We start from the raw sequence: 22,358 nt of genomic DNA on the forward strand, positions 1-22,358 counted from the left end.
AACAGCTGCTTGCACCAACATGACGACTCTCAAAAATACACTGAGTGAAAGAAGCAAGTCACAGAAAAAAATACCCATGATATGCTTCCATTTGTATACAGTCCAAGACCAGGCAAAACTAAGCTATACAGTAGTGTATGGGGTTAAGTTCACATATGGAAAAACTATAAAGAAAAAGGAGAGAACTGTTTTACAGAATTCCAGGATAGAGGTCACGGAGATATGGTTAGGGAGGGGGACACAGGGGGCTTCCAAGGGACTGATGATGATTCTCATGTCAACTTGAGCAAGGCAAACAGTTGTCTCCATATTGGTTTTAGAATTGTATTACATTGCATAATCTCTTGCATGGATGATGTATGCCATAATTTCAATTTTTATTTTAAAATAACTGGGTTAATTATTTTAAGAAACAAAATTTTAAGCTTAAAATTCTGTAGTGGCTTCTGAGTGCACTCAGAACAAAATCTACACCCCTTGCCGTGGCTTAAAGCCGCACGTGCCCCAGCCGGCTCTTCAGTCTGATGGCATCTCCCACCACACTCCTCATCCTGTCTCCATCCAGCCACACAGCCTCCCCTGGCACTTGATGTACATAAGCCCGCCTGTGACCCCCTTCCCAGGCCCCAATTGTCATCCTTATCTGCGCTTGACACAATCAAAATTTGTAATGATATCAATGCTGTCTCCCCAGTGGACTCTGAGCCCCATGAGACCAAGCTGGGTCTGTTCTGTTCACACCTGGCACTCAGCCAAAGTAGAGGGTCCTTAAATGGGGGAAGAGGGAGGTAGAAGATCTCTCTCCTTGAACTCCAGACTCAGGATTCTTCCATTTACCTGACTTCTCAGCATCTCCATTCACACATCTGGGAGGCATCTCAAACCTAACCCGGCCAGAACTCTCAAACCCTCAGTCTTCCCTGCCTCAGTTAATGACAGCTCCATCTTCCCTTGTTCAAGCCTAAAATCCGTGGGGTCCTCCTGGGACCTGACCACTTCCCATCCCCTCCACTGCTGCCACCTGGGCCAAACTACCATGATCGCTCACCTGGATTACTGCAACAGCCTCCCAACCCCGCTTCTGTCCTTGCCCTCTGCAGCTTCTTTTCCACACAGTAGCCAGAGTTGACTATGATTAACTATTTTTTTAAATAAATTTATTTATTTTTGGCTGCTCTGGGTCTTTGTTGCTGCGCGCGGGCTTTCTCTAGTTGCGGCGAGCCGGGGCTACTCTTCATTGCAGTGCGCAGGCTTCTCATGGCGGTGGCTTCTCTTGTGGAGCACGGGCTCTAGGTGCGTGGGCTTCAGTAGTTGCAGCACGTGGGCTCAGTGGTTGTGGCTTGCGGGCTCTAAAGTGCAGACTCAGTAGTTGTGGCGCACAGGCTTAGTTGCTCTGCAGCATGTGGGATCTTCCCGGACCAGGGCTAGAACTGGTGTCCCTTTGCATTGGCAGGCGGATTCTTAACCACTGCGCCACCAGGGAAGTCCTATGATTAACAATTGCCTGGGTCCCACCATGTCCCACCTCTGCTCAAAACTCCCAATGGCTCCCACCTCACTCAGAGTAAAAGACAAAGTCCTTACAATGGCCCCCCAAACCCTACATGACCTGTGCCTCCTTTACTTCCCAGACCTTACCTTTTAAAAAACTCCTCTCCTCCTACTGTCCTCCTTAATTCAGCCACCCTGTACACTCCTGCCATAGGGCCTTTGCACTGGCTGTTCCCTCTGCTTGGAAGATTCTTCCTCCAAGAATAAGAATGGCTCCCTTTCTCACCTCCTTTGAATCTGTTCACACGTCAGCTTCTTCTCTGACCACCCTATTTAAAATTGCAAACACCCTCTTCTCAGCACTCACCCTCACCCGGCTCTAATTTTGTCTTTGCAATTATGGCTTTCCAACATACTATATAATGGACTTTTTTTTTTTAATACTTATTTATTTGGTTGCATCGGGTCTAGTTGCGGCAGGCGGGCTCCTTAGTTGCGGCATGCATGCGGGATCTAGTTCCCGGACCAGGTATCGAACCCGGTCCCCCTGCATTGGGAGTGTAGAGTCTTAACCACCGCACCACCAGGGAAGTCCCTATAATGGACTTCTTTATAAGTTTATTTATTTATTTTTGGCTGCGTTGGGTCTTCATTGCTGCACACGGGCTTTCTCTAGTTGCGGCAAGTGGGGGCTACTCCTCATCGCGGTGTGCGGGCTTCTCATTGCGGTGGCTTCTCTTGTCCCAAAGCATGGGCTCTAGGTGCACAGGCTTCAGTAGTTGTGGCTTGCGGGCTCTAGAGTGCAGGCTCAGTTGTTGTGGCACGTAGGCTCAGTAGTTGTGGCGCACGGGCTTAGTTGCTCCGCGGCATGTGGGATCTTCCCAGACCAGGGTTCGAACCCGTGTCCCCTGCATTGACAGGCGGATTCCTAACCACTGCGCCACCAGGGAAGTCCCTGGACTTCTTTATTTAGTCTATTGCTTATCTATCTTCTCCACTAGAATGTCAGCTCCACAAGGTCAGGGATCTCTTGTCTCTTGTTCACAGCCCTATCCCAGTGCCTATCTCAGTGCCTGGCACATATCAAGTGAACACCTTAGAGTTCCAAAGACCAGAATGAATGCATGTCTGCAGTGGAAAAGTCACTGGCTTGGGAGTCTGTCACCTTTCACCCTCCTTCCTCCAGGTTGACCCACCTTGGACAAGTCATTTAGCCATCGTAGACATCCTCTCTGAAAAATGGAGTTGTTAAGTATCCCTTGAATGTGCTCAGTAAATGCTGGCACATTCACACATGCATATTAGTAAAAACAGGACCCCTGGCATTCTAGTGCGATTTACGCTTTTCCATACAGGATTTCATTTCACCCTCACACCCACCCCAGAGGTAGGTAGAGCCCCTTTTTGATAGGTGAAAACACTGAGGCCTCTTTTGACAAGTGAAAAAACAGCAGAGAGGCCTGGGTCCCTCCCTAAGTGAATGAACAGGCAATGTCTGACCCCCCTCCTCACGCCTGGGGCGGCCCGGCGGTTCCGAGGCTCGAGAGGGTCCCAGGCGGGTCTCAGTGCGGGGTTCGCCATCGGGGGACTACATTTCCCAGGAGGAATTGCCCGCAGCTCTGCGGCTCCCGAATTTTTAAAGGGCTCGCGTTAAATGGGGCGGAGGGAGTTTTGCCGTCTGCCGGCCGGTAAACGGCTCTAAGCTGGGTGGGGACCCGAGACCGTCCTGCGAGGGTACGCGGGCCGGGCCGGGCCGAAGTGAAGAAGCCCCCCGAGCTCTGCAGTGTCAGCGAGGCGAGGTGAGGCCAAGCCAGTCTGGAGGCAGCCTGTCCTCTTCGTGCCCACCTCGGCCTCGGACTCTATGCCCAACTCCCGGGGAACCCCTCCCAACACCCCCTTCCCCTCCAGTTCTCCCGAACGGGGGGAGGGGCGGTGAATCTCGTCGCCAGCGGGGAGAAGAGCTGTCCACCGGCGGAAAAAGCCCCCGAGACCCCGAGGCGACCCCTCCCTCCATTTCTGGCTTCAGTTCTGGGAGAGAATTTACAGGTTGCTAGGATGGGCGGGGACTCGGGATGTGAGAGCTACAAAACGAAGTGAAGGCCTGGGGGCGCCGGGAGCTAAGCCTCGCAGTGCGCCCCCCCCCCCCCCGCCGCCATCCGTCCTTCCTAGTCCCGTGGCCTCCACTGTAGATGAGGGTGATGGGGGGAGTGATCGCGTTACCTGCCTCCCCAGGCAGGAGGCGCAAAGGATCAAGAAACGGGTGGAGAGCGCTGTGCAAATAAAATTATTTCATCATGGTGCCACTGGACTCGTTCAGTCCTTAGTTTTAGACACCCAGGGACCTGGGATGCGGGGATGACATATCTCTGGGAGCACAGGGTGGAACGACATCTCGGACCTGGGGCTGACTACGTGGATGCCTATTTTCCCATCTAGATCTTAGTGGGAACCAGAAGAATTGTCTTTGAAAATAACCAAAACAAACCCACCAGAATGTTGTGTTTTCAAATCAGGAAACTTCGGGGTAATTGACAACATCCAAATAAGAAGGTTGACCTTTTAAACTAACTTGGCCCTTCCTGGCTTCTCTTCCCCGCCTGTGACAGCAAGATAAGCCCGGGAGAAGGCATCCCATACCGATACCCAGGAGTCCCCCTCCCCTTTCCCAATCATTTGGATTAATCCATCCCTTGGTGTGTGTGTGTGGGGGGGGGGACCCATTAATTTCCCTGGCCTCAGAGACTCCCAAGTCCAGTAGGAGCCCTTCCCCCAACATCTCCCAGTTACGGCCAGTCCCCCCATCTAAACCTTCCAACCCTTCCCCCACCTCCTCAATAGCTGGTGTCTGCAAACAGCTCCGGGACCGTACAGGAGAGCCGCCTTCATCATTTTGACCAGCTATAAACCCCCACTACCAGCGTATTGTTTAAGTGAAGAGTGGCCGGCTCTGCTTAGGGAATAAAAGCGGGTTGTTGTGGGAGGAGGCTCAGAGAGCGAGCATCCTAGAATCTCAACCCAGGGCCCCTGCCAAGCGGGACCCTGCGGGACCTTGCACGTGAGTAGGACGTCTGTTGCAGACAAGGGGTCCCAGGAACTCTGGGGTCCCATCTGCTGGCCTCTAGACCGCTAAAGCCCCTCTGAGCCCCCAAGGTTCCCTACAGATGGCGGCGCCCCTTGCTTTCCTCATCTATACCTGCCAAGCAGCACGGGAAAAGATGTACACATTTTAACAAAGACATCGCATCTTCTCAGCAAAATGGCGGTGGTCCGGGCCACGGCTCCCTGAACAACTCACACTTTCCGAGGATTAGTCAGGACTCAAGCAGCGCGACCCCCTCCTCGACCTCCCCGCCAGAACCCCATTTTCCCAAGCTCCCAAAGCTCTCAGGGCCTCTCCTCATCCCAGGGGCCCCCAAGACAGTCTTTGGATAGAGCCTGCGGGGCAGCTCCTTCATTGTGGACCGCCCCCCTCACTGCCTTCAGGGAGCCTTGGGAGGGGGACTGGACCCCCAGGCTGGGCCCTAGGGGTAGGGGCAGCGAGCTCTGTCTCTGACACCCCAAAACTCCTAGGCTGAGGGAGGACTATAAATGAATTCTCAGTTAGGACATACGGAGGATGTGGGGGTCTTTGAGGAGAAGAGGCGACTCGGAGACCCCTCCTCATTCCCTTAGGGGACCCGGGCAGCATTCGGGGTTCGGTCTCAGGAGAGAACCTCGACGCAGAGGTCAGGGGGCACGCTGGGGGAGCGAAGACAGAGGAGGGGGAAGGGACAAAGTTTGAAAGTGCCCTTCCAACTCTTCCAGGGAAAGTTTGCTTAGGGGCCCCATGGACAGAGAGAGGGTAGAGGTGCAGGGGGCCCGGTGGCGGGATGACCCCCGAGAGGTGACCGGACCCCGGGGGAGGGACCCCTCCCCCCTGTCCCGGCTCGGCCCGGCTGGGAGTCGCCCGGCTCGGGGCCGCGTGTGTTAGTTGGGGCCGCTTTCGGGCCGCTCCGCCGGGCTGGGGGGTCCCACCGCGGGCCGGGAGCGGGGTCCCCGGTAGCCCCAGGGGGGAGCTTTGCTACGGGGGGTTTCCCGCACCGGGGCTCCCCGGCCCCGCAGAGCCAGCCCCCGGCAAAGGGGAAATGTGCCGGCGCGCCAGCGGTCCTTGGCGCCGTTTGGGGCGCGTGGCGGGCGCGGGGGGCGGCGGCCGGGCCGGCGGGACGCCCGGTGGGGGAGCCCAGAGAGCCAGGCAGCGGCCCCGGGCGGCGGCGGGGAGCGGGAAGGCCCGGGCCGGGGGGAAAGGTCGGATTTGCTCAGCGGAAGAAACACAGATGGCGGCGGCGCGGCGCCATTCCGGGCCGGGAGCAGGCAGCCAGCAGCCCTGTCCTCACCGCGGTCCGCCCGCCGCCGCTAAATACCCGGATGCGCCGCCCGAGCGCCAGACGCGGAGCTGGGAAAAGGGAGGCAGAGGAGGCGGAGGCGGAGACGGAGGCAGACCCGGGCGCCGAGGCCGACCGACAGACCGGCGAGGCTGGGCCACGCAGACCCGGCCCAGCGAGTTCCTCCCGCGACCCGAGCAAGGTCCCCGAGAGCCGGCCTCGGACTGGCCTGGGAGCCAGAGGCGCCAGAGCAGATCCCGAAGCAGGCTTTCCTCGGTTTCCGACGAGGGCTGGCCCTTTGGAAGGTGCCTTCTTCAACAGCAGGACCAGGCAGGCCACCATGACCGAGAACTCCACATCCACCCCTGCGGCCAAGCCCAAGCGGGCCAAGGCCTCCAAGAAGTCCACAGACCACCCCAAGTATTCGGACATGATCGTGGCTGCCATCCAGGCGGAGAAGAACCGTGCTGGCTCTTCGCGCCAGTCCATCCAGAAGTACATCAAGAGCCACTACAAGGTGGGTGAGAACGCCGACTCCCAGATCAAGTTGTCCATCAAGCGCTTGGTCACCACTGGGGTCCTCAAGCAGACCAAAGGGGTGGGTGCCTCGGGGTCTTTCCGGCTGGCCAAGAGCGACGAGCCCAAGAGGTCAGTGGCCTTCAAAAAGACGAAGAAGGAAGTCAAGAAGGTGGCCACGCCAAAGAAGGCCGCCAAGCCCAAGAAGGCTGCTTCCAAAGCCCCAAGCAAGAAGCCCAAAGCCACCCCAGTCAAGAAGGCCAAGAAGAAGCCGGCTGCCACGCCCAAGAAAACCAAAAAACCCAAGACTGTCAAAGCCAAGCCAGTCAAGGCATCCAAGCCTAAGAAGGCCAAACCAGTGAAGCCCAAAGCCAAGTCCAGTGCCAAGAGGGCCGGCAAGAAGAAGTGACAATGAGGCTTTCCTTGTGGACACTCCTGCCTGTCTATTTTCTGTAAATACTTTTCTCCTTTCTTCTCTCTTGATCCTCATCTGCAACCCTTTGCCCCTTTTCCTTCTGACTTTGTAAAGAGACAGTTTGTATTCCTCAGAAATTAGGGAATAATTCATTTTTCCTTAACCAATCACGCAAGGACAGCAACAACAAATCTCATCTCTGTAATGATGAGAATGTACTTACATTTTGTTTTGTTGATTTGTTACTAATATGCTTATGGTTTGGGGATTTGGGTGGGTTTGTGTGTTTTGTTAAGTTAGATGGTTGGTTCACTCTGAAGGTAAAAGTCGGGGGGAGGGGGAGAATGGGCAAGGCAGCTTCTTGTGGCTAGATGACAGGGAGCCCAGGAATTGTAAGGTTTGTAGGAATACCTATGAGGCCATCGAGTTTTCTTTAAGTTGAGCACTGCTTGTGAGAGTTTCAGAACCTAGGCGCGGAGGAGAGGGGTGGCAGCAGCTGGACGGCAGAGGAGGGAGGTGGAAAAAAAAACCCTCTCTAGGCTGCCTTCCACCTCCCAGTGGTGAGCAGTGGGGCGTCCAAATCCAGTTTCCTTGTCACTTCTGTTAAGTCTGCCCCAGTGGCCTCCCTATTGTCTTAGGGACGTGGAGGGGGGTTGAAGTGACAGCTGGTCCGAGAAACTGTGGCTTCTCTCAGTCAGCTGGAAACTAGCCACTGGGGGGGTGGGGGGTGGTCTCTGGCTTCCAAAAGTCTCCTGTTATAAACAGGAGTGGAAACTTTGGGGGAAGGGTGGAGAGTCATTCAGCCAAGTGCCTCAGTGTGCCCTGTTGAAACTTGGGTTTTTCCACACAATTGGATTGTATCCTAGGAGAACCTTTTTGCTTTTCCCCTGATTTTTGGTTCCTCCTGTACAAGAGGTGGCTTTGCTTAGCAGTCTGGTGGGGCTCCATCCCTGCCGCCCACTTAAAAACCTCCCGACCTCTTTACTTCTGAGTCTTTTATAAGTAGTTGTAGATGTGGGGGAGAAGGGGAGGGAGGGGAGTGGACAGCAAGACATACTGCAGTCGACTTTGAATTGCTAAGTAGTTTTACAGAGCTAGGTCTGTGTGTATGTGTGTGTATATGTATATATACATATCTAGGGCTAGTACTTACGTTTCACACCCGGGAGCTGGGAGAAAAAACCTGTACAGTCGTCTTTCCCTTGTTTTTAATAAAATAGAAAAACGCGCAATTGCGCGTCCCCCCCCCCCCGCCTCCTTTTTGTTTGTAAACAAGTGTTATTTGTGCCTGGAAGAATTTGCTGTCTTTGTAATTTTCAAACTTTAAAATAAAATTTAAAAAAAACCTGAGCGATGTGTTTTTCCATACTTATAAGACTGGAGGAAAATGCGGAGCAATTGGACTGGCGAGCAGTGGGGGAAATCTGGGGGCGTTTGCACCTGAGAACTGGGGAGGGTTCCAAGAGCTCGACAGAACCATGGAAACGCTAGGGCCGGAGCGTACGGAATATGCCTCACCCTGCTTCTAGGCGTCTGCTTCCGGCGTCCAGAGGGCATCCCCTAACCTTCCGAGAGGTGGGTGTGGAGGCAGGGCATGGGAATGGGGTGGGGGTCTGGTGGGCCCGGCCCTGACTTGCCTTCCAACCCCCGTCGCCTCCCCTCCCCCCACACGGACAGCTCCAGTCTCATTTTACAAATCAATCCACTTTCGTCCTCTTCAGATCCCGCCAAGCCCCGCCCGCCTATCGCGGGGTCCGCCTCCCCTGCCCCGTAGCTGAGCCCTTCTCACTCCGATTGGCTGCCGGAGCCCGGCCCCCGCCACGTGATCAGGTCGCGGCCGCAGTGCGCAAGGCCGGGAGCGGGCAGGCGAGCTCGGGCGAGGTGGGCAAGATGTGGGCTGGCCGCGTCCTCCGCGCTGCGATCTCCGGGGCCCCCCGCGGCCACCGCGCGCAGTCAGCGCTGGCTCAGCTGCGTGGCATCCTGGAGGAGGAGCTGGAAGGCATCCGCGCAGCTGGCACCTGGAAGAGCGAGCGGGTCATCACGTCCCGTCAGGGGCCGCGCATCCACGTGGACGGCGTTTCCGGAGGTAACTCCCCCTCCTGGGAATCCTCAGACCTGGCCGGTGTTCGAGGGCCGTTCTGAGGCTTTCGCTGAAATGGAGGTCCTGGAGGCAGTGGGCGGGCGGGAGCGCACACGTAGCCGCTGGACCCTTTCCCATCTATCAGGCCGACTTGCCGCTTCCCACAGTTAACTCTAACCTGGTTAGACCAGTTTCCACGGAGGCAGGTAATTTGCCCTTTGAGCACCTTTTTGGCTTAGAGGGCAGGGCTGGATCGATCTAGCCCTATGAAAACGTGAGAAAGAGAGACAGACAGCTGGCTCCCACCGTACCGCTTCAAGGAAGGGTGGTGAGAAGGTGGCAACAAGAAATCCCGCATTTCTGGAGCTGCTGCTTTGTTCAGGCTTCTACTGATTGCAGCACATGGACTCCTGCAAGCGTCAAAACGTGGGAATGACTAATCTCGTTTACAGACGAAGAAGCTGACGCTCAGAGATGTGAAGTGGCTTGCCTAAAAGCCCCCAGCTAGCTGCAGGCAGAGCTGGGCTTTGGTCTAGATCTTCTGGTATATTGGAGCTGGCAGGTCAGCTAAATGGCCATAGAGACCAACTTCCTGGCCAAAATCACAGGGAGCAAGGGGCTCGAGGGCTGCTGCGGAAGTCACACCATGAATTGGCCCACCAGGCCTCCCTGGTTTCTGCCTCATCAGTGGTCACTACTGTCCATCTTGTCTGTGCCAGGCCCCAGGTGGGTGCTGGTTACAAACAGGCCCCCCAAACTGCCTTCTGCCAAGGAAATAGGCATGGACTCCTTGGTGTTGTTGTGCTCATTTGAAAAACAGAGGTCCTAGGAAGTCTCTACCTCTCCCCAGGGAAGCTTGGAGCAGGTCAAAAAATGGGAAATTAGGAGACCTAGGTTCTCATCGTGTTTTTGCCCCTCCCAAGCTGAGTAAACCTTGCCCTCTTGAAGCCTTAGTTTCCTCCCCGGGTCACCTGTGTTCACTTTGGGCTTTATAATTCAAGGGTCAAGGTCTCAGAGGCAACCCAGCTGGGCATGCAGTTCTGTACCAGGCAGCAAAGTCAACTGTGTAGAGTTTGGGGACCAAGGCAGGCCTCTGACGCAGCCCTCTTCTTTTACCCATGAGGAAACCAAGGCCCAGATGAGGGGTTGCTGGTGGTCTTCAGGGACAGAAGAAGCCAGTGAGGAAGGGCTGGTTCCTCTGGGTGAATGTGATCCAAAGCCAGAGTCTAAACTTCTCATCCTTCAAGGCGCTGCTCTGAGAGTCCTTTTCTAACCCTCCCTCTCCTGTAGCTGTTGGATTTGGTGCTTCCGAGGGGCTCCCAGCTCCCCATCCTGGCCTCTGCCCCCAGAACAGACCATGCTGTGTGGTTGTTGCCTCCTCAAGGGTGAATCCAGGTTCATGTCCTCTCTGGGTCCCCAGGGCCTGGTACTGACACCTTTCCAGGCCCTTCTTGGCCCTGAGCTGCTGTGTCCGTTCCCCCGTCCTCCACCTCAGGAATCCTTAACTTCTGTGCCAACAACTACCTGGGCCTGAGCAGCCACCCCGAGGTCATCCAGGCAGGTCTGCAGGCCCTGGAGGAGTTTGGAGCTGGCCTTAGCTCTGTCCGCTTCATCTGTGGCACCCAGGTACACAGTAGGTGTTGCCCAGGCTGGGGACGGGCGGGGAAGGAAGGGGGGGTGGTCCCCAGCGTTGGGCGCTGACCCCAGATGTCTGCTTCTGCCGTTAGCAGGGCTAGTTTAGGCAGCTCAGCTCATCCCACTAGAGCTGTCCACTAGAAAGGCTGGGTTCCAGCTTCTGTTTTGCTGTGAAGCCTTGGGCAAGAAACTTTCCCTCTCTGAACATCCATTTCCCCACCTGCAAAACAGCTCCTTACACCTGTTCCTCTTCGAGAAAGGAAGAAGAGAAGGCAGGGATTGAGAAGAAGGTTTCCGGAGCTATTCTGCCTGATCTCAGTTCCCAGCACCATTTATTGGTTCTGGTACTGTGGGCAAGTGTCTTAACTTCTCTGTGCCTCAATGCCTTCATTAGTAATGTGGGGATAATTTTACCTAACAAAATTATCCCAAATTAAAGAGTTAATACATGTAAAAATGCTTAGAACAGTGCCTGGCACATAGTAGTGCTCAATAAATGTTGGTTATTAATTTTATTTTGTAAATGTTACAAAATGAAGTTTTATAAACATGAAACTTACAGTGCTTGCTATGTGTCAGGTGCTATTTTAAGAACATTACAAATATTAACTCATTAATGCGTATAATAATCCTAAGTGATAAGTGCTATTTTTGCTCCTGTTATAGAGATGAGGACACTGAGTCCCAGAGAAGTCAAGTGACTTGCCTAGGGGCACACAGCCTGTTGTGGTGCGATTTGAACCCGGATGGTCTAGCTCAAGAGTCAGTGCTTCTGAGTCCTTGTGATTATTATTACTTGTCCTTTCAGAAAGGTGAAGGTGAAATGAATGGAACTTTTGACTCCCATCCAGGGCACTTTAGACTGGACAGCTTTCAAATCTAAGAATTGGAGGCCCAAGTGAACCTAGAGTTACTTATATAATCCTCTTCTTTGCCATTAAGCAACAAAGAAAGGCACTCAGTTTGATATCGGGGAGACACATCTTCCTTTGTCATTAGCACCCATAATTCTACCATCAAACCCCCATTATAAAACGAAAACCCAACCAGGAAGAAGAGCACCTTCTTAGTGGGCCCCTAATTCCTCAGTGGGAACCATGTGCCAGATTCCTGTTGGCTCTGGGTGAACCTTGTGGTGCAAAAAGTAGGAGGAGGATCTGTTTGTGGCCCTGTGAGCCTCTGTCCCCAGGACCTGTCCCAAGTGGCCCAGAAGGCATTAACACCTGTTTCACTCACTTACTTCAGAGCATCCACAAGGATCTAGAAGCAAAGATAGCCCGCTTCCACCAGCGGGAGGACGCCATCCTCTATCCCAGCTGTTTTGATGCCAACGCCGGCCTCTTTGAGGTGTGTGAGGCCACAGGTGGGAGTTGGTGAGACCTGCAAGGCTGTGGAAGGCTTGGGAGTGTGCAGTCCAGAGAACTTGGCAGGATGCCAGTACCACGCCTAGAGGCTCCAGTGTCTATTTCTTACGGAGGTCAAGGTTGGGCCAGTAGGTCTCCAGGAGGAATCCTGGGGCTTACAAGGAGGCCAGCTTCCAGGGCATTTGGAGGGTAACCTGTTTCAGCTGGAAGGCTGAGGGTGTTAGGGGCCACACATTCACCAAACATGTTCTCACCTCCTTTTGCTAGAGCAAAGCCCCTGATTCAGCCCCGTCCTGGGGCCCTGGGGACCAAGATAGAGGCAGAGGGCTCCTGGCCTCCCTGCCCAGCAGAATGCCCTGGTTGGCAGTGAAATATTGATTCAGGGGGAGTCATGAGGGAGGGAGAACCCCAAGGTGGTTGGGTGATGGCTCTTCTCCTAACTGCCTTCTGCCAGGCTCTGCTGACCCCGGAGGACGCAGTCCTGTCGGATGAGCTGAACCATGCCTCCATCATCGATGGTATCCGTCTGTGCAAGGCCCACAAGTACCGCTACCGCCACCTGGATATGGCCGATCTGGAGGCCAAGCTGCAGGAGGCCCAGGTAGGGCAAGGCCTAGCGGTTCTAGGGGCCAGGACTGGGCTTATCCTCAGTCTTGCTGCCGCACCCAGCACTCCCCCCACCCCCATCCCCCGGTGAAGGAAGCGAGGCTTACAGAGGCCAACTTCTCACTCACAGGCAAACAGCCTGAAAGTTCGAAACAACCAGGATTTGAACCCAAATCCTCAGACCCAAAGCTTTATTCCATTGCGCAATACTGCCTTGAGTTTTAGTAAGCACCTTATGTGTGGCAGGCCCCTGCTAGGCATAAGGGTGGCATGAGCTTATGGGCAGAACTGGCCACACCCCATCCTGCCCTCTGGGAGAGGAGACTGCGAACATTCTTCCTGCCCAGTGCTGAGTGTGGCTCCAGACTGCGCTGGAAGAGGTGGGTAAAGCTCAGAGAGGCCCCAGTGAAGGAGAGGATGTACCAGCCTCAACGTGGTAGTGCTTATGTGCTCATCTCTGTGCTGGGCACTGGGCGAGCTGAGCCTTTAGAGCCCCGAGCAGCACAGAGAGTGAGTGGTTTGGCCCAACTCATGATACCGGCCACCTTCTGTATCTTTCCTGCAGAAGCATCGGCTGCGCCTGGTGGCCACCGACGGGGCCTTTTCCATGGACGGCGACATCGCACCCCTGCAGGAGATCTGTCGCCTTGCCTCTCAATATGGTGCCTTGGTCTTTGTGGACGAATGCCACGCCACTGGCTTCCTGGGGGCCACAGGACGGTGAGAGCACATGGCACCTGAGTCCTTGGGTTGGACTCCTCAGGGCGGGTGGGAAACCAGGAGGCCAGCCCCCAAGCCCAATCCGTGATCTTGGGCACTCAGGTGGCCAGTGGTGGCAGTGGCAGCTTCCCTTGCAGGGGCACAGATGAGCTGCTGGGCGTGATGGACCAGGTCACCATCATCAACTCCACGCTGGGGAAGGCGCTGGGCGGAGCATCAGGTGCCTACAGGCTTGTGCCCCTGGGCTCCCCTCATCTACATGCAGGGCCTTGGAAGAGTCTCGGGGAAGGTGGGGAGGGGAGACCTGGGGCTGCAGGGAAGAAGACAGCGGGGACTGTCCTCTCAGGAGGGGCATGGGGTAAGCTCTGGCTCCTGGCCTCTGACTGCCGCCCCACCCCCATCCCCACCTCTGTCCTTGTTCTCAGGGGGCTACACTACAGGGCCTGGGTCCCTGGTGTCCCTGCTACGGCAGCGTGCCCGGCCCTACCTCTTCTCCAACAGTCTGCCACCTGCTGTCGTCGGCTGTGCTTCCAAGGCCCTGGACCTGCTCATGGAGAGCAACGCTGTCGTCCAGTCTATGGCGGCCAAGACCCAGCGGTGCGGTCTCGGGCAGGGTGGGGCCAGCAGGGGCGAGGAAGCTGGTGAGGGCCTGCCCTGCGTGCCTGCGCAGGCCCTAGCTCCCTGCCTACGGGTTCTGCCTTTGCCCACCCCACTTCCCCAGCGGGTTGCACTGGGACTCAGCTCTCTTAGCCAAGGGCTGCCTGCTTGCCCACCTCCCTCTTCTCTCTGCCTCTTCCTTCCATTTCCTGGCGCATTTCTCTGCAAATGCTCCCCATCTGCCTCTCTGGGTCTGCATCTCTGTCTTTGTTGGTCCCTCCTGCAGACTTGGTCACAAACCTTGGGTCACATGCCTATCAGGAGAGGGTGTGATTGCTCCACAGCCCCCCAGCTCCCTGTGACGCCCAATTTGTGCCCACAGATTCCGCAGTAAGATGGAGGCTGCTGGCTTCACCATCTCGGGAGCCAGTCACCCCATCTGCCCTGTGATGCTGGGTGATGCTCGTCTGGCCTCTTGCATGGCAGATGACATGCTGAAGAGAGGTAAAGGGGGCCGGGGCATGAGGAGTGGCTGTGGGTCCTAAAAGAAAAGGAGGGAACCCCTAGACTGTGAATACCCCACTTCCCCCTGCCCTACTGCCCCTCTTAGACCAGCTGTCTGTCCAAGCTTGAAAACCCTAGGCCATGAGGCAGTCCCATGTCTGAGATCTTGGGCAGCTCCCTTCTCCTCTGTGGTCCTCAGAAAAGGAGGAGCTGTATATCATGCCCCAAAAGCCTGTCTGGCTCTGGTGAGCCCCAGGTTGACTCTCTCTACCCTCCCAGGCATCTTTGTCATCGGGTTTAGCTACCCTGTGGTCCCCAAGGGCAAGGCCCGGATCCGGGTCCAGATCTCAGCGGTGCACAGCGAGGAGGACGTTGACCGCTGCGTGGAGGCCTTCGTGGAGGTGGGGCAGCTGCACGGGGCACTGCCTTGAGTCCTGGGTAGTGACAAGCAGAGCCAAGGTCCCCCTCCCTCCACAGTGACAGAGAAGGGGGCCTTTGACCAGCCCAGGCCAGAGGCTGTGAACTCTGTCAGTCCTGGGGCCAGGCTGGGGTGAGGCCTGTGCTTGTGGCTGTGAGTGTGAAGTAACAGTGTGGAAATTGGCTGTGTCGTGTCTGTCTGCTTTATTCTCTCGGAGCAGCCCCAGTCCTGCACTGGTCAAAGAATCAGGCAGGAGCTGGGGCTCTGAGGGCCAGCTTCTGAGGACTGTAATAGATCTCAGAGCTGACCGCCTTCCCCAAATTAAGATGGGACCCAGGCAGCTCGGGTAATAGAGGCTGGAGCCACTGTTTGGCTCAGTTGGATTCTTTCCTGCTGTAGAGGGCAGCTGAGCCCCAGCCCTGCAGGCCCCTTCCCGCGCCACCCACCCGCCTACTCTGCAGCCTCCAGAGTCTAGCCTTGGTGAACACCTCGTCCTCTGCTCCGCATCCAAAGGATGGCCTACAGCTGCCCAGATAAGAAGGGGCTGGGCACCCAAACCCATGTTTGGGAGAAGCAGAAGATTCGGCCCCAAAAGAAAGAGTGTCGCTATTGGAGAGGCCCCCGATGGTCTGGAACTCTGTGTTCTAAACTTTGTTCCTGCCTCTGTGGCCTTAGGCAGGCCCCTTCCCCGTGTGTGCCTCGGTTTCCCCCGCTGTACCAAGAGTGGCTGTTATATTGGTATCGGGGCCTTTCCATTTCCGTATTCCCGGGGCCTGCTGGCCTGAAGATCAGCCGCCAGGGGGCGTAGCGAGCTCAGGCTCTGCTGTCGCCCCGCCCCCTCCAGACTTCTGGCCTCGGACTCAGCTTTTGCTGCAGGCAAGGCCCCACCCCGCCTTGACCCTGACAACGGCTCACTGCTTCCCTGCTGAAGACGACAGTCCCCTTCCCACAGTCGCAGCCCCTGGTGCTTCTCTCTCCATTGCCCTCCCCACTCAGCCTTATGGGCACCTGGTGGGGGTAAAGGATGTGTTCTGCGTCACCGCGCCTCCAGCTTCAGCATGGTGTGGGCTTGGGGAGCTCGTAGTTTGCTGGCGATAGGGCAGGGAGGATGAAAAGGCCCTTCTTCATTAACGATGAGACCATGTCTCTGGTGCCCCCCCAGCCCCAGCCCTCCCTTCAGCCTGGGTGTCTAGGGATGGACAGTCTGGGTGAGCTCTGGCCCAATCCATCAGGATCTTAATGCTGGGATGCTGAGAATCCTAGCCTGTGATCCCGAGGAGCTTGAGGCTGGGGTCCAGGAGTTCGGGGTGCTAGGGGATGCAGCCCCGGGGGAGGGGGCTGCTGTGGCCACATCAGGGGCACAGACACGGGTAGGGCATCTGGCACCAGGTGCACTCCTACAGCAGCAAGTACACACAGCCTGGTGCCAGCCCCTGGCCAAACCAGCAGCTTGACATGCATGGTCTGCTCAAGCTGGCAGGTCATAGAGGGTGGCCATGAGCAGCCACGGGGTGACAAATCGCAGTAGGTGAGGCTGAGATAAGGTGGACCTAGGTGAGGTCCATCAGCCAGTGGCGCACAGTGAGCACCGTTGCATCCTGTAGTTCCCAGGCGCCGCCGCTGACATTGTGGGGCGGTGGCAGTGCCTCGACACCATGGGCCAGCTTGTCGCGGTCGAGCACCGCATCAGCAGCCAGCTTTCGACTCAGCGTGTGGAGCTGTGCTGGCCCAGGTCCACCGTGGCACAGCTCCTCCGCCACCATCCAGAGGGGTCATAGGAGGTGCCAGCAGGTGCAGTGGCAGCTCTGGGCACACATGCTTGGGCTTGGGCACTTAACTGGTCATCGCCCGAGGCCAAGACAGGCTATAGGGCCGAGGGCCAGTCATGGACAAGCTGCACTTACACACCCTGCAGAGCCTGGGTCTCTGGGGACCACTCTCAGGGCCCACCATCTGTCCTCTACGTTGGGTGCAGGGTTCAAGGCCACAGTCACCAGGAGCAGCATTTGGAGCAAGGGAAGAGGGGGTGCCTGGGGCCCGCTGGGACTCGGGCCATAGCGAGGTGCCTTTCCTGCCTGCCCTGCAGGTGGTCCCTCTCTGGTTGCCACCATCCTCCCTCCTCCTCTGCAATCATATCAGCAGCTCAGCCTTGCTGCTGCTGGGAGCTCTTTGCCCTAGTACTGCCCCTGCCCATCCAGAGCTTAGCCTCCAGCAAGGAGGGACATGGTGGGCTGGGAGCGCCCAAGCGGAGGGAGGACAGTGTGTCAGGGACCTTGGGGCTTTCAGGGTCCAGGCCTGCCACATTCGTGAGTCCAGGCTTCTGGGAATCTAACAGTGCATTACTTTAATACAAGGTGGTTGTGGACCCCTAAATTCTTAAATCCCACCACACTAAGTCTGGATCCTACAATTCTGTTCTTCAGAGATCACACGATTCTACAATTCTAATTCCTTAATTCAATTTTGATAGCTCTGAATTCAGGTTTGGAGAATCTAGGTATGATCCCTAATATCTTCAATTCAGTGAGTCTCTGCTTCCAAAAATTTGGGGATGCGCTGCATCTGGGATGGGTGACATGAGGCTTTAGAGCACTGGTGAAAATCCCAGGGCCCATGGGAAGGCAGTTCTGAAGAGTCTCTTCCCGGCTCCTCAGGCCTTGATTACAAGTCCTGGCTTCATCAGCGTCCCCTCAGACTGTTTCCTCTCCCCTTTCACAGACTTCTCCTTGACATTCACCCCACCCTCCCAGCTTCTAGAAAGACACCACACAGTCCTCACCACCTCTCCCCTCCCTTAATTCATTGCAGGCAGTCTTCTGGCCCCACTACACTTGTCTAGTTTTCAACAACCACCTTGTTGCTAAATCCAATGTACCTCACACCCCAGGTGCTGGCCTCTAACCCTTTGGAAGCATGTGGCCATGTGGCCCACTCCTCCAAGAGGTCCAGACCAGAACCCCATGACTGAATGATACAGCCATTCACTAAGATCTAGTAACCTCTTTGGCTCTTGCCTGGACAAGAGGCTCCTAATGGCTCACCCATTAAATCGCTCCCCTTCTATTCATCCTTTTAACCCCAGGCCATAATATACTAATTACACAATAAATGGGCAGGTCCTGTCCCTGCTCTAGAACCTCCTCTAGTTCCCCATTGCCCTCAGGCTAAAGCCAGACTCTTTGGACAGGCACATAAACCCTGCAGGCTTCAGGCAGACTGAACCCCTGGAACAATCTTAGGGAAACTGATGGGTCTCAGGATTCTCAGGGGCCAGGAAGAGTAGTCCTATCTGAAGTCTGCAGAAAAGGGGCTCCTGGATTCCTAGCATAGGACACCCCACTCAAGACTAGGAGTCCTGGGACTTCCCTGATGGTCCAGTGATTAAGACCCCGCACTTCCAGTGCAGGGGGTGGTCGGGGAACTAAGATCCCACATGCCACACAGCGCGGCCAAAAAAAAAAAGCCTAGGGGTCCTTTCTGAGCTTGGGTTGGAGCCCTTCTTGGAGCAGGGAGCAGAGACGATGGGGAACCAGGACCACAGGAGGTGAGAGGGCCAGGAATGGACTGGGCCCTGGGCACAGAGGGGTTAACTACAAAGCGAGAATCTCAGAGAGCGAGATCAATGGGTTACTCGCTGCAGAAAGAGGCAGAAGCAACGCAGAGAGGCAGAGGAGAGCCGGACAGAAGAGCATGCCATCCGGGGGAAACCAGGGAATGAGGAGGAGGTGGCTACTTCTTCGGAAGGAGTGTCCAAGTCCAGCTCAGCAGAGGAGGGCCCTTAAAGGAGAAGAGGGAGCACTGGGAGGCAGACCTGTACCTGCAGGTAGGCATCAAGGGGTGGCCACTGAGCCAGGAGGCAGCTTCAGCCTGGCCGGTTCACCCAGGATCAAGCAGGAGCCCAGTGCCCAGGGTTGAGGTGGGTATTGCCCATCCTGGGCTTTGTGGGGACCTGCTGCATGCTGGGGTGGGAGACACAGATATCACCTTTCCTCCCTCCTCCCTGCCTGGCTCCCTTGCCCTTAATACGTCCAGCCACCCCAGAGGTCCAAGCATGTAGGGAGACCCCCAGGTAGCAGTCGATATGGGCCATGGGTGGGGCAGGGGTAAGAGTGAGCACAGCTTGTATAGATGCTCGTGTGCGCACACGCGCACGCACAGATTGTCAGAAGCACTACCTGTTACAGGCTCTCAGATGAGTGCTCCAGCCTGGGAGTCAGGGTACCAGGGTGGCAACAGCCTCAGATCTGCCACTCAGCGTGTGATATTAGCCTCCCATGTCCCCTCTCTGAGCCTCAATTTCCTCATGTGTAAAAAGGGGGCAGTGACTTATATGGTTCTCTCAGCTGTGCCACTGTCATGCTCTCACTAAACTGGACTATCCAATGACTCAGGTATGTCACCCATATTTGGCTGAATTTGACCTATGTCCAAAAGTCTTCCTTAGGACTTCCCTGGTGGTCCAGTGGTTAAGACTCCACCCTTCCAATGCAGAGGGGGCGTGGGTTCGATCCCTGGTCGGGGAACTAAGAGCCCACATACCGCTCCCACATACTGTTGTGTGGCTAAAAAGAAAAAAAAAAAAAAAAGCCTTCCCTGTATTTCAGATCCCCATTGAAAACATCAGCTCCTGGGGTTGGAGCTGCCCCTCCCCCCACCCCACTTTACCTGCATCATTGGTTGAAGGTGTCTATCAACTACCTAATCAGCCCTTCATGCCCTGGGCTATGGGGGTGTTCCCTAGGAAACTGAGAAACCCACCTTAGACACCAATGAGACTCTGCCAGGAGCTTGCACAGGGGGTCCCAGTGATAACTTTTGTCTCTGTCCCCCCCACCCCCATCCCCCACAAGCTTCCAGCCCACAGGACGTGGCCAGGCCCAGGGTGGGGGACTAGACCCCTGAGTTGAGTGACCAGAGCTGGGGGCTCCTGCCTGAGGACTCCAGCTTCTCTTCCTCAGGTGCCTGTCTGATGGGGAGATGGCTGATGCCCAGAACGTTTCGCTAGACAGCCCAGGGAGTATGGGGGCTGTGGCAGTGCCCGTGGTCTTTGCCCTCATCTTCCTGCTGGGCACAGTGGGCAATGGGCTGGTGCTGGCAGTGCTGCTGCAGCCCGGCCTGAGTGCCTGGCAGGAGCCGGGCAGCACTACGGATCTGTTCATCCTCAACCTGGCAGTGGCCGATCTCTGCTTCATCCTGTGCTGCGTGCCTTTCCAGGCCGCCATCTACACGCTGGATGCCTGGCTTTTTGGGGCCCTCGTTTGTAAGGCTGTGCACCTGCTCATCTACCTCACCATGTATGCCAGCAGCTTCACGCTGGCGGCTGTCTCGGTGGACAGGTGAGCTGTGTCGGGGACCTGGCCGGGTCTGGGCTGGGGAGGGAAGACCTGAATAGATTCTCATTGGCCTTAGAAAGGAGAGAATGGGGGACCAAAAGGGGACATGGGAGGGAGAAGAGGAACAGTCTCTGGGCACCTGCAGGGCATGCTTGAGGGGATCATCCTGCCCTCCCCCCAACTCCATTGGGAGCTTCCAGAGAACATCTCTGTGTCCCAAGTGTTAGCACAGGGCCTGGCACATGATGCTCTGTAAGAGTGAAATGAATGGCAAAAGGAACACACCAATGAATTCATCAGATATTTTATTACCGCCCACACCTGGCTCAGGTTGTGGTCAGACTGGCTTTCATGGCTTGAAACTTGGGGTCAAACCCAGGCTCACTCTCTAGCTGACGACCTCGGGCAGGTCACTTCTCTCTGAGCCTCTGACCCAGTCCCGCTAGGTGCCAGGCGCTGCTCTAAGCGCTTTGCGCGCTGACTCCGTTCATCCCCACAACCTCCCTGCGAGGCCGGGCGCGCGATACCCCCTCACTCGCGAGGTTCAGACGCGGGCGTCTAGGCGGCCGCCCGCCTGCCTCGCTGACGCCGCGCCCGCCCGCAGGTACCTGGCCGTACGGCACCCGCTGCGCTCGCGGGCCCTGCGCACGCCTCGCAACGCCCGCGCCGCCGTGGGTCTGGTCTGGCTGCTGGCGGCGGTCTTCTCGGCGCCCTACCTCAGCTACTACGGCACCGTGCGCTACGGCGCGCTCGAGCTCTGCGTGCCCGCCTGGGAGGACGCGCGCCGCCGCGCCCTCGACGTGGCTACCTTCGCCGCCGGCTACCTGCTGCCCGTGGCCGTGGTGAGCCTGGCCTACGGACGCACGCTGCGCTTCCTGTGGGCGGCCGTGGGTCCCGCGGGCGCGGCGGCGGCCGAGGCCCGGCGCAGAGCCACGGGCCGCGCGGGGCGCGCCATGCTGGCGGTGGCCGCGCTCTACGCCCTCTGCTGGGGCCCGCACCACGCGCTCATCCTCTGCTTCTGGTACGGCCGCTTCGCCTTCAGCCCGGCCACCTACGCCTGCCGCCTGGCTTCGCACTGCCTCGCCTACGCCAACTCCTGCCTCAACCCACTGGTCTACGCGCTCGCCTCGCGCCACTTCCGCGCGCGCCTCCGCCGCCTGTGGCCCTGCGGCCGCCGCCGCCCCCGCGCCCGCTGCCCCCCGGGCGCCCGCCGCGCCCTCCGTCGCGTCCGCCCGGCGTCCCCAGGCCCTGCCGGCTGCCTCGGGGACGCTAGGCCTCGGGGACGCTAGGCCTCGCGGGCAGCTGCCGACGGGCGGCGGCTGGGGCGGGGAGCCGGGTCGGGAGCCCGCCCGCGGCAGAGAGGCTGGCCGGGCCCTTCCGCGCGCGCCTCCGCCGCCTGTGGCCCTGCGGCCGCCGCCGCCCCCGCGCCCGCTGCCCCCCGGGCGCCCGCCGCGCCCTCCGTCGCGTCCGCCCGGCGTTCCCAGGCCCTGCCGGCTGCCTCGGGGACGCTAGGCCTCGCGGCCGGCTGCCGACGGGCGGCGGCTGGGGCGGGGAGCCGGGTCGGGAGGCCGCCCGCGGCAGAGAGGCTGGCCGGGCCCTGCCTGCCCGAGGACCGGAATAAACCTTGTCTGCCTCCATTCTGCTGGGTGTACGTCTGTCTGTCATTCCCCTTCCCCCGGGACAGGACGCCCGTAGGGGATGGGGCCAAAGCCAGGAGCCCTTTGAGGAGGAGTGGCTGAGCTGGGGACACTCAGTCCACTGAGTGGACACCCCTGGGCAGTGAAAATGGTTCAACGCAGCCAAGTGCAGGCCCTTAGCTAGGCAGCCCCGAGACGCTGTCCATAACCAGTCTGGCAGGAAGGAGGGCAATCCGTCTGCCCATCTGTATGGGGTGCTACATTCCTCAATCTAGTTATCAAAACAGCTTTGCAAGGCAGATACAATCAATTCCACTTTATAGATGTAGACATCAAGAATCAGAGAGGTTGAGTGATTTGTCACATAGCTAGTGTTTGGCAGAGGTTGTGTTCAAACCCACTGCTGTTTAACTTTTTCTACTCAGTAGCACCGAGTATGGTTTTTCCCATTTTTTTTTTTCTCCTCAGATCCCATGGTTTCCAAGGTTTTTCTTGGTTTTTCCTGATCCTCCATCAGCCCTCCTCCCCAAACCTGCAGCTCCCCACGCTCAACTGGATGCCCTAGAAACTTCAGAGGGCTCCCAGCCCCCTTCCTTAGGAGAGTTCTGCTCAGGTACAGCGAGTGCTGAGGGCTTCCCCCGGCTGTCAAGTCCTAGGTCCATTGCCTGACCCAAACCCCTC

General features: G+C 57.1%; 3 protein-coding genes across 3 annotated transcripts; all 3 read left to right on the forward strand.

Moving 5' to 3' along the window:
* Window positions 1-5,888: 5,888 nt before the first annotated feature.
* LOC132373562 (histone H1.0) lies at window positions 5,889-8,133 on the forward strand. Its single transcript, XM_059936926.1, has one exon. The coding sequence runs from the start codon at window positions 5,896-5,898 to the stop codon at window positions 6,775-6,777; it is 882 nt and encodes a 293-aa protein (XP_059792909.1). The 5' UTR covers window positions 5,889-5,895; the 3' UTR covers window positions 6,778-8,133.
* Window positions 8,134-8,624: 491 nt separating this feature from the next.
* Window positions 8,625-14,891, forward strand: GCAT (glycine C-acetyltransferase). Its single transcript, XM_059936927.1, has 9 exons — window positions 8,625-8,869; window positions 10,359-10,489; window positions 11,744-11,845; window positions 12,317-12,463; window positions 13,034-13,188; window positions 13,326-13,408; window positions 13,614-13,785; window positions 14,168-14,289; window positions 14,569-14,891. The coding sequence occupies exons 1-9, from the start codon at window positions 8,674-8,676 to the stop codon at window positions 14,718-14,720; spliced, it is 1,260 nt and encodes a 419-aa protein (XP_059792910.1). The 5' UTR covers window positions 8,625-8,673; the 3' UTR covers window positions 14,721-14,891.
* Window positions 14,892-19,362: 4,471 nt separating this feature from the next.
* Window positions 19,363-21,663, forward strand: GALR3 (galanin receptor 3). Its single transcript, XM_059936928.1, has 3 exons — window positions 19,363-20,043; window positions 20,645-21,285; window positions 21,525-21,663. Exons 1-3 carry the CDS (start codon window positions 19,685-19,687, stop codon window positions 21,659-21,661), a joined length of 1,137 nt encoding a protein of 378 aa, XP_059792911.1. The 5' UTR covers window positions 19,363-19,684; the 3' UTR covers window positions 21,662-21,663.
* Window positions 21,664-22,358: the final 695 nt, after the last annotated feature.

Source organism: Balaenoptera ricei, chromosome 10, assembly GCF_028023285.1.
Source record: "Balaenoptera ricei isolate mBalRic1 chromosome 10, mBalRic1.hap2, whole genome shotgun sequence".
Taxonomy (NCBI): domain Eukaryota; kingdom Metazoa; phylum Chordata; class Mammalia; order Artiodactyla; family Balaenopteridae; genus Balaenoptera; species Balaenoptera ricei.

Bases quoted from the DNA above. Each gene is read 5' to 3' on its own strand.
- GCAT (XM_059936927.1), top strand. From the start codon at position 8,674: ATGTGGGCTGGCCGCGTCCTCCGCGCTGCGATCTCCGGGGCCCCCCGC. The intron at 11,846-12,316 runs GTGTGTGAGGCC...GCCTTCTGCCAG, and splicing joins CCAACGCCGGCCTCTTTGAG to GCTCTGCTGACCCCGGAGGA. The intron at 12,464-13,033 runs GTAGGGCAAGGC...TCTTTCCTGCAG, and splicing joins CCAAGCTGCAGGAGGCCCAG to AAGCATCGGCTGCGCCTGGT.
- LOC132373562 (XM_059936926.1), top strand. From the start codon at position 5,896: ATGCGCCGCCCGAGCGCCAGACGCGGAGCTGGGAAAAGGGAGGCAGAG.
- GALR3 (XM_059936928.1), top strand. From the start codon at position 19,685: ATGGCTGATGCCCAGAACGTTTCGCTAGACAGCCCAGGGAGTATGGGG. The intron at 20,044-20,644 runs GTGAGCTGTGTC...GCCCGCCCGCAG, and splicing joins GCGGCTGTCTCGGTGGACAG to GTACCTGGCCGTACGGCACC. The intron at 21,286-21,524 runs GCCCTGCCGGCT...CGGCGTTCCCAG, and splicing joins CGTCCGCCCGGCGTCCCCAG to GCCCTGCCGGCTGCCTCGGG.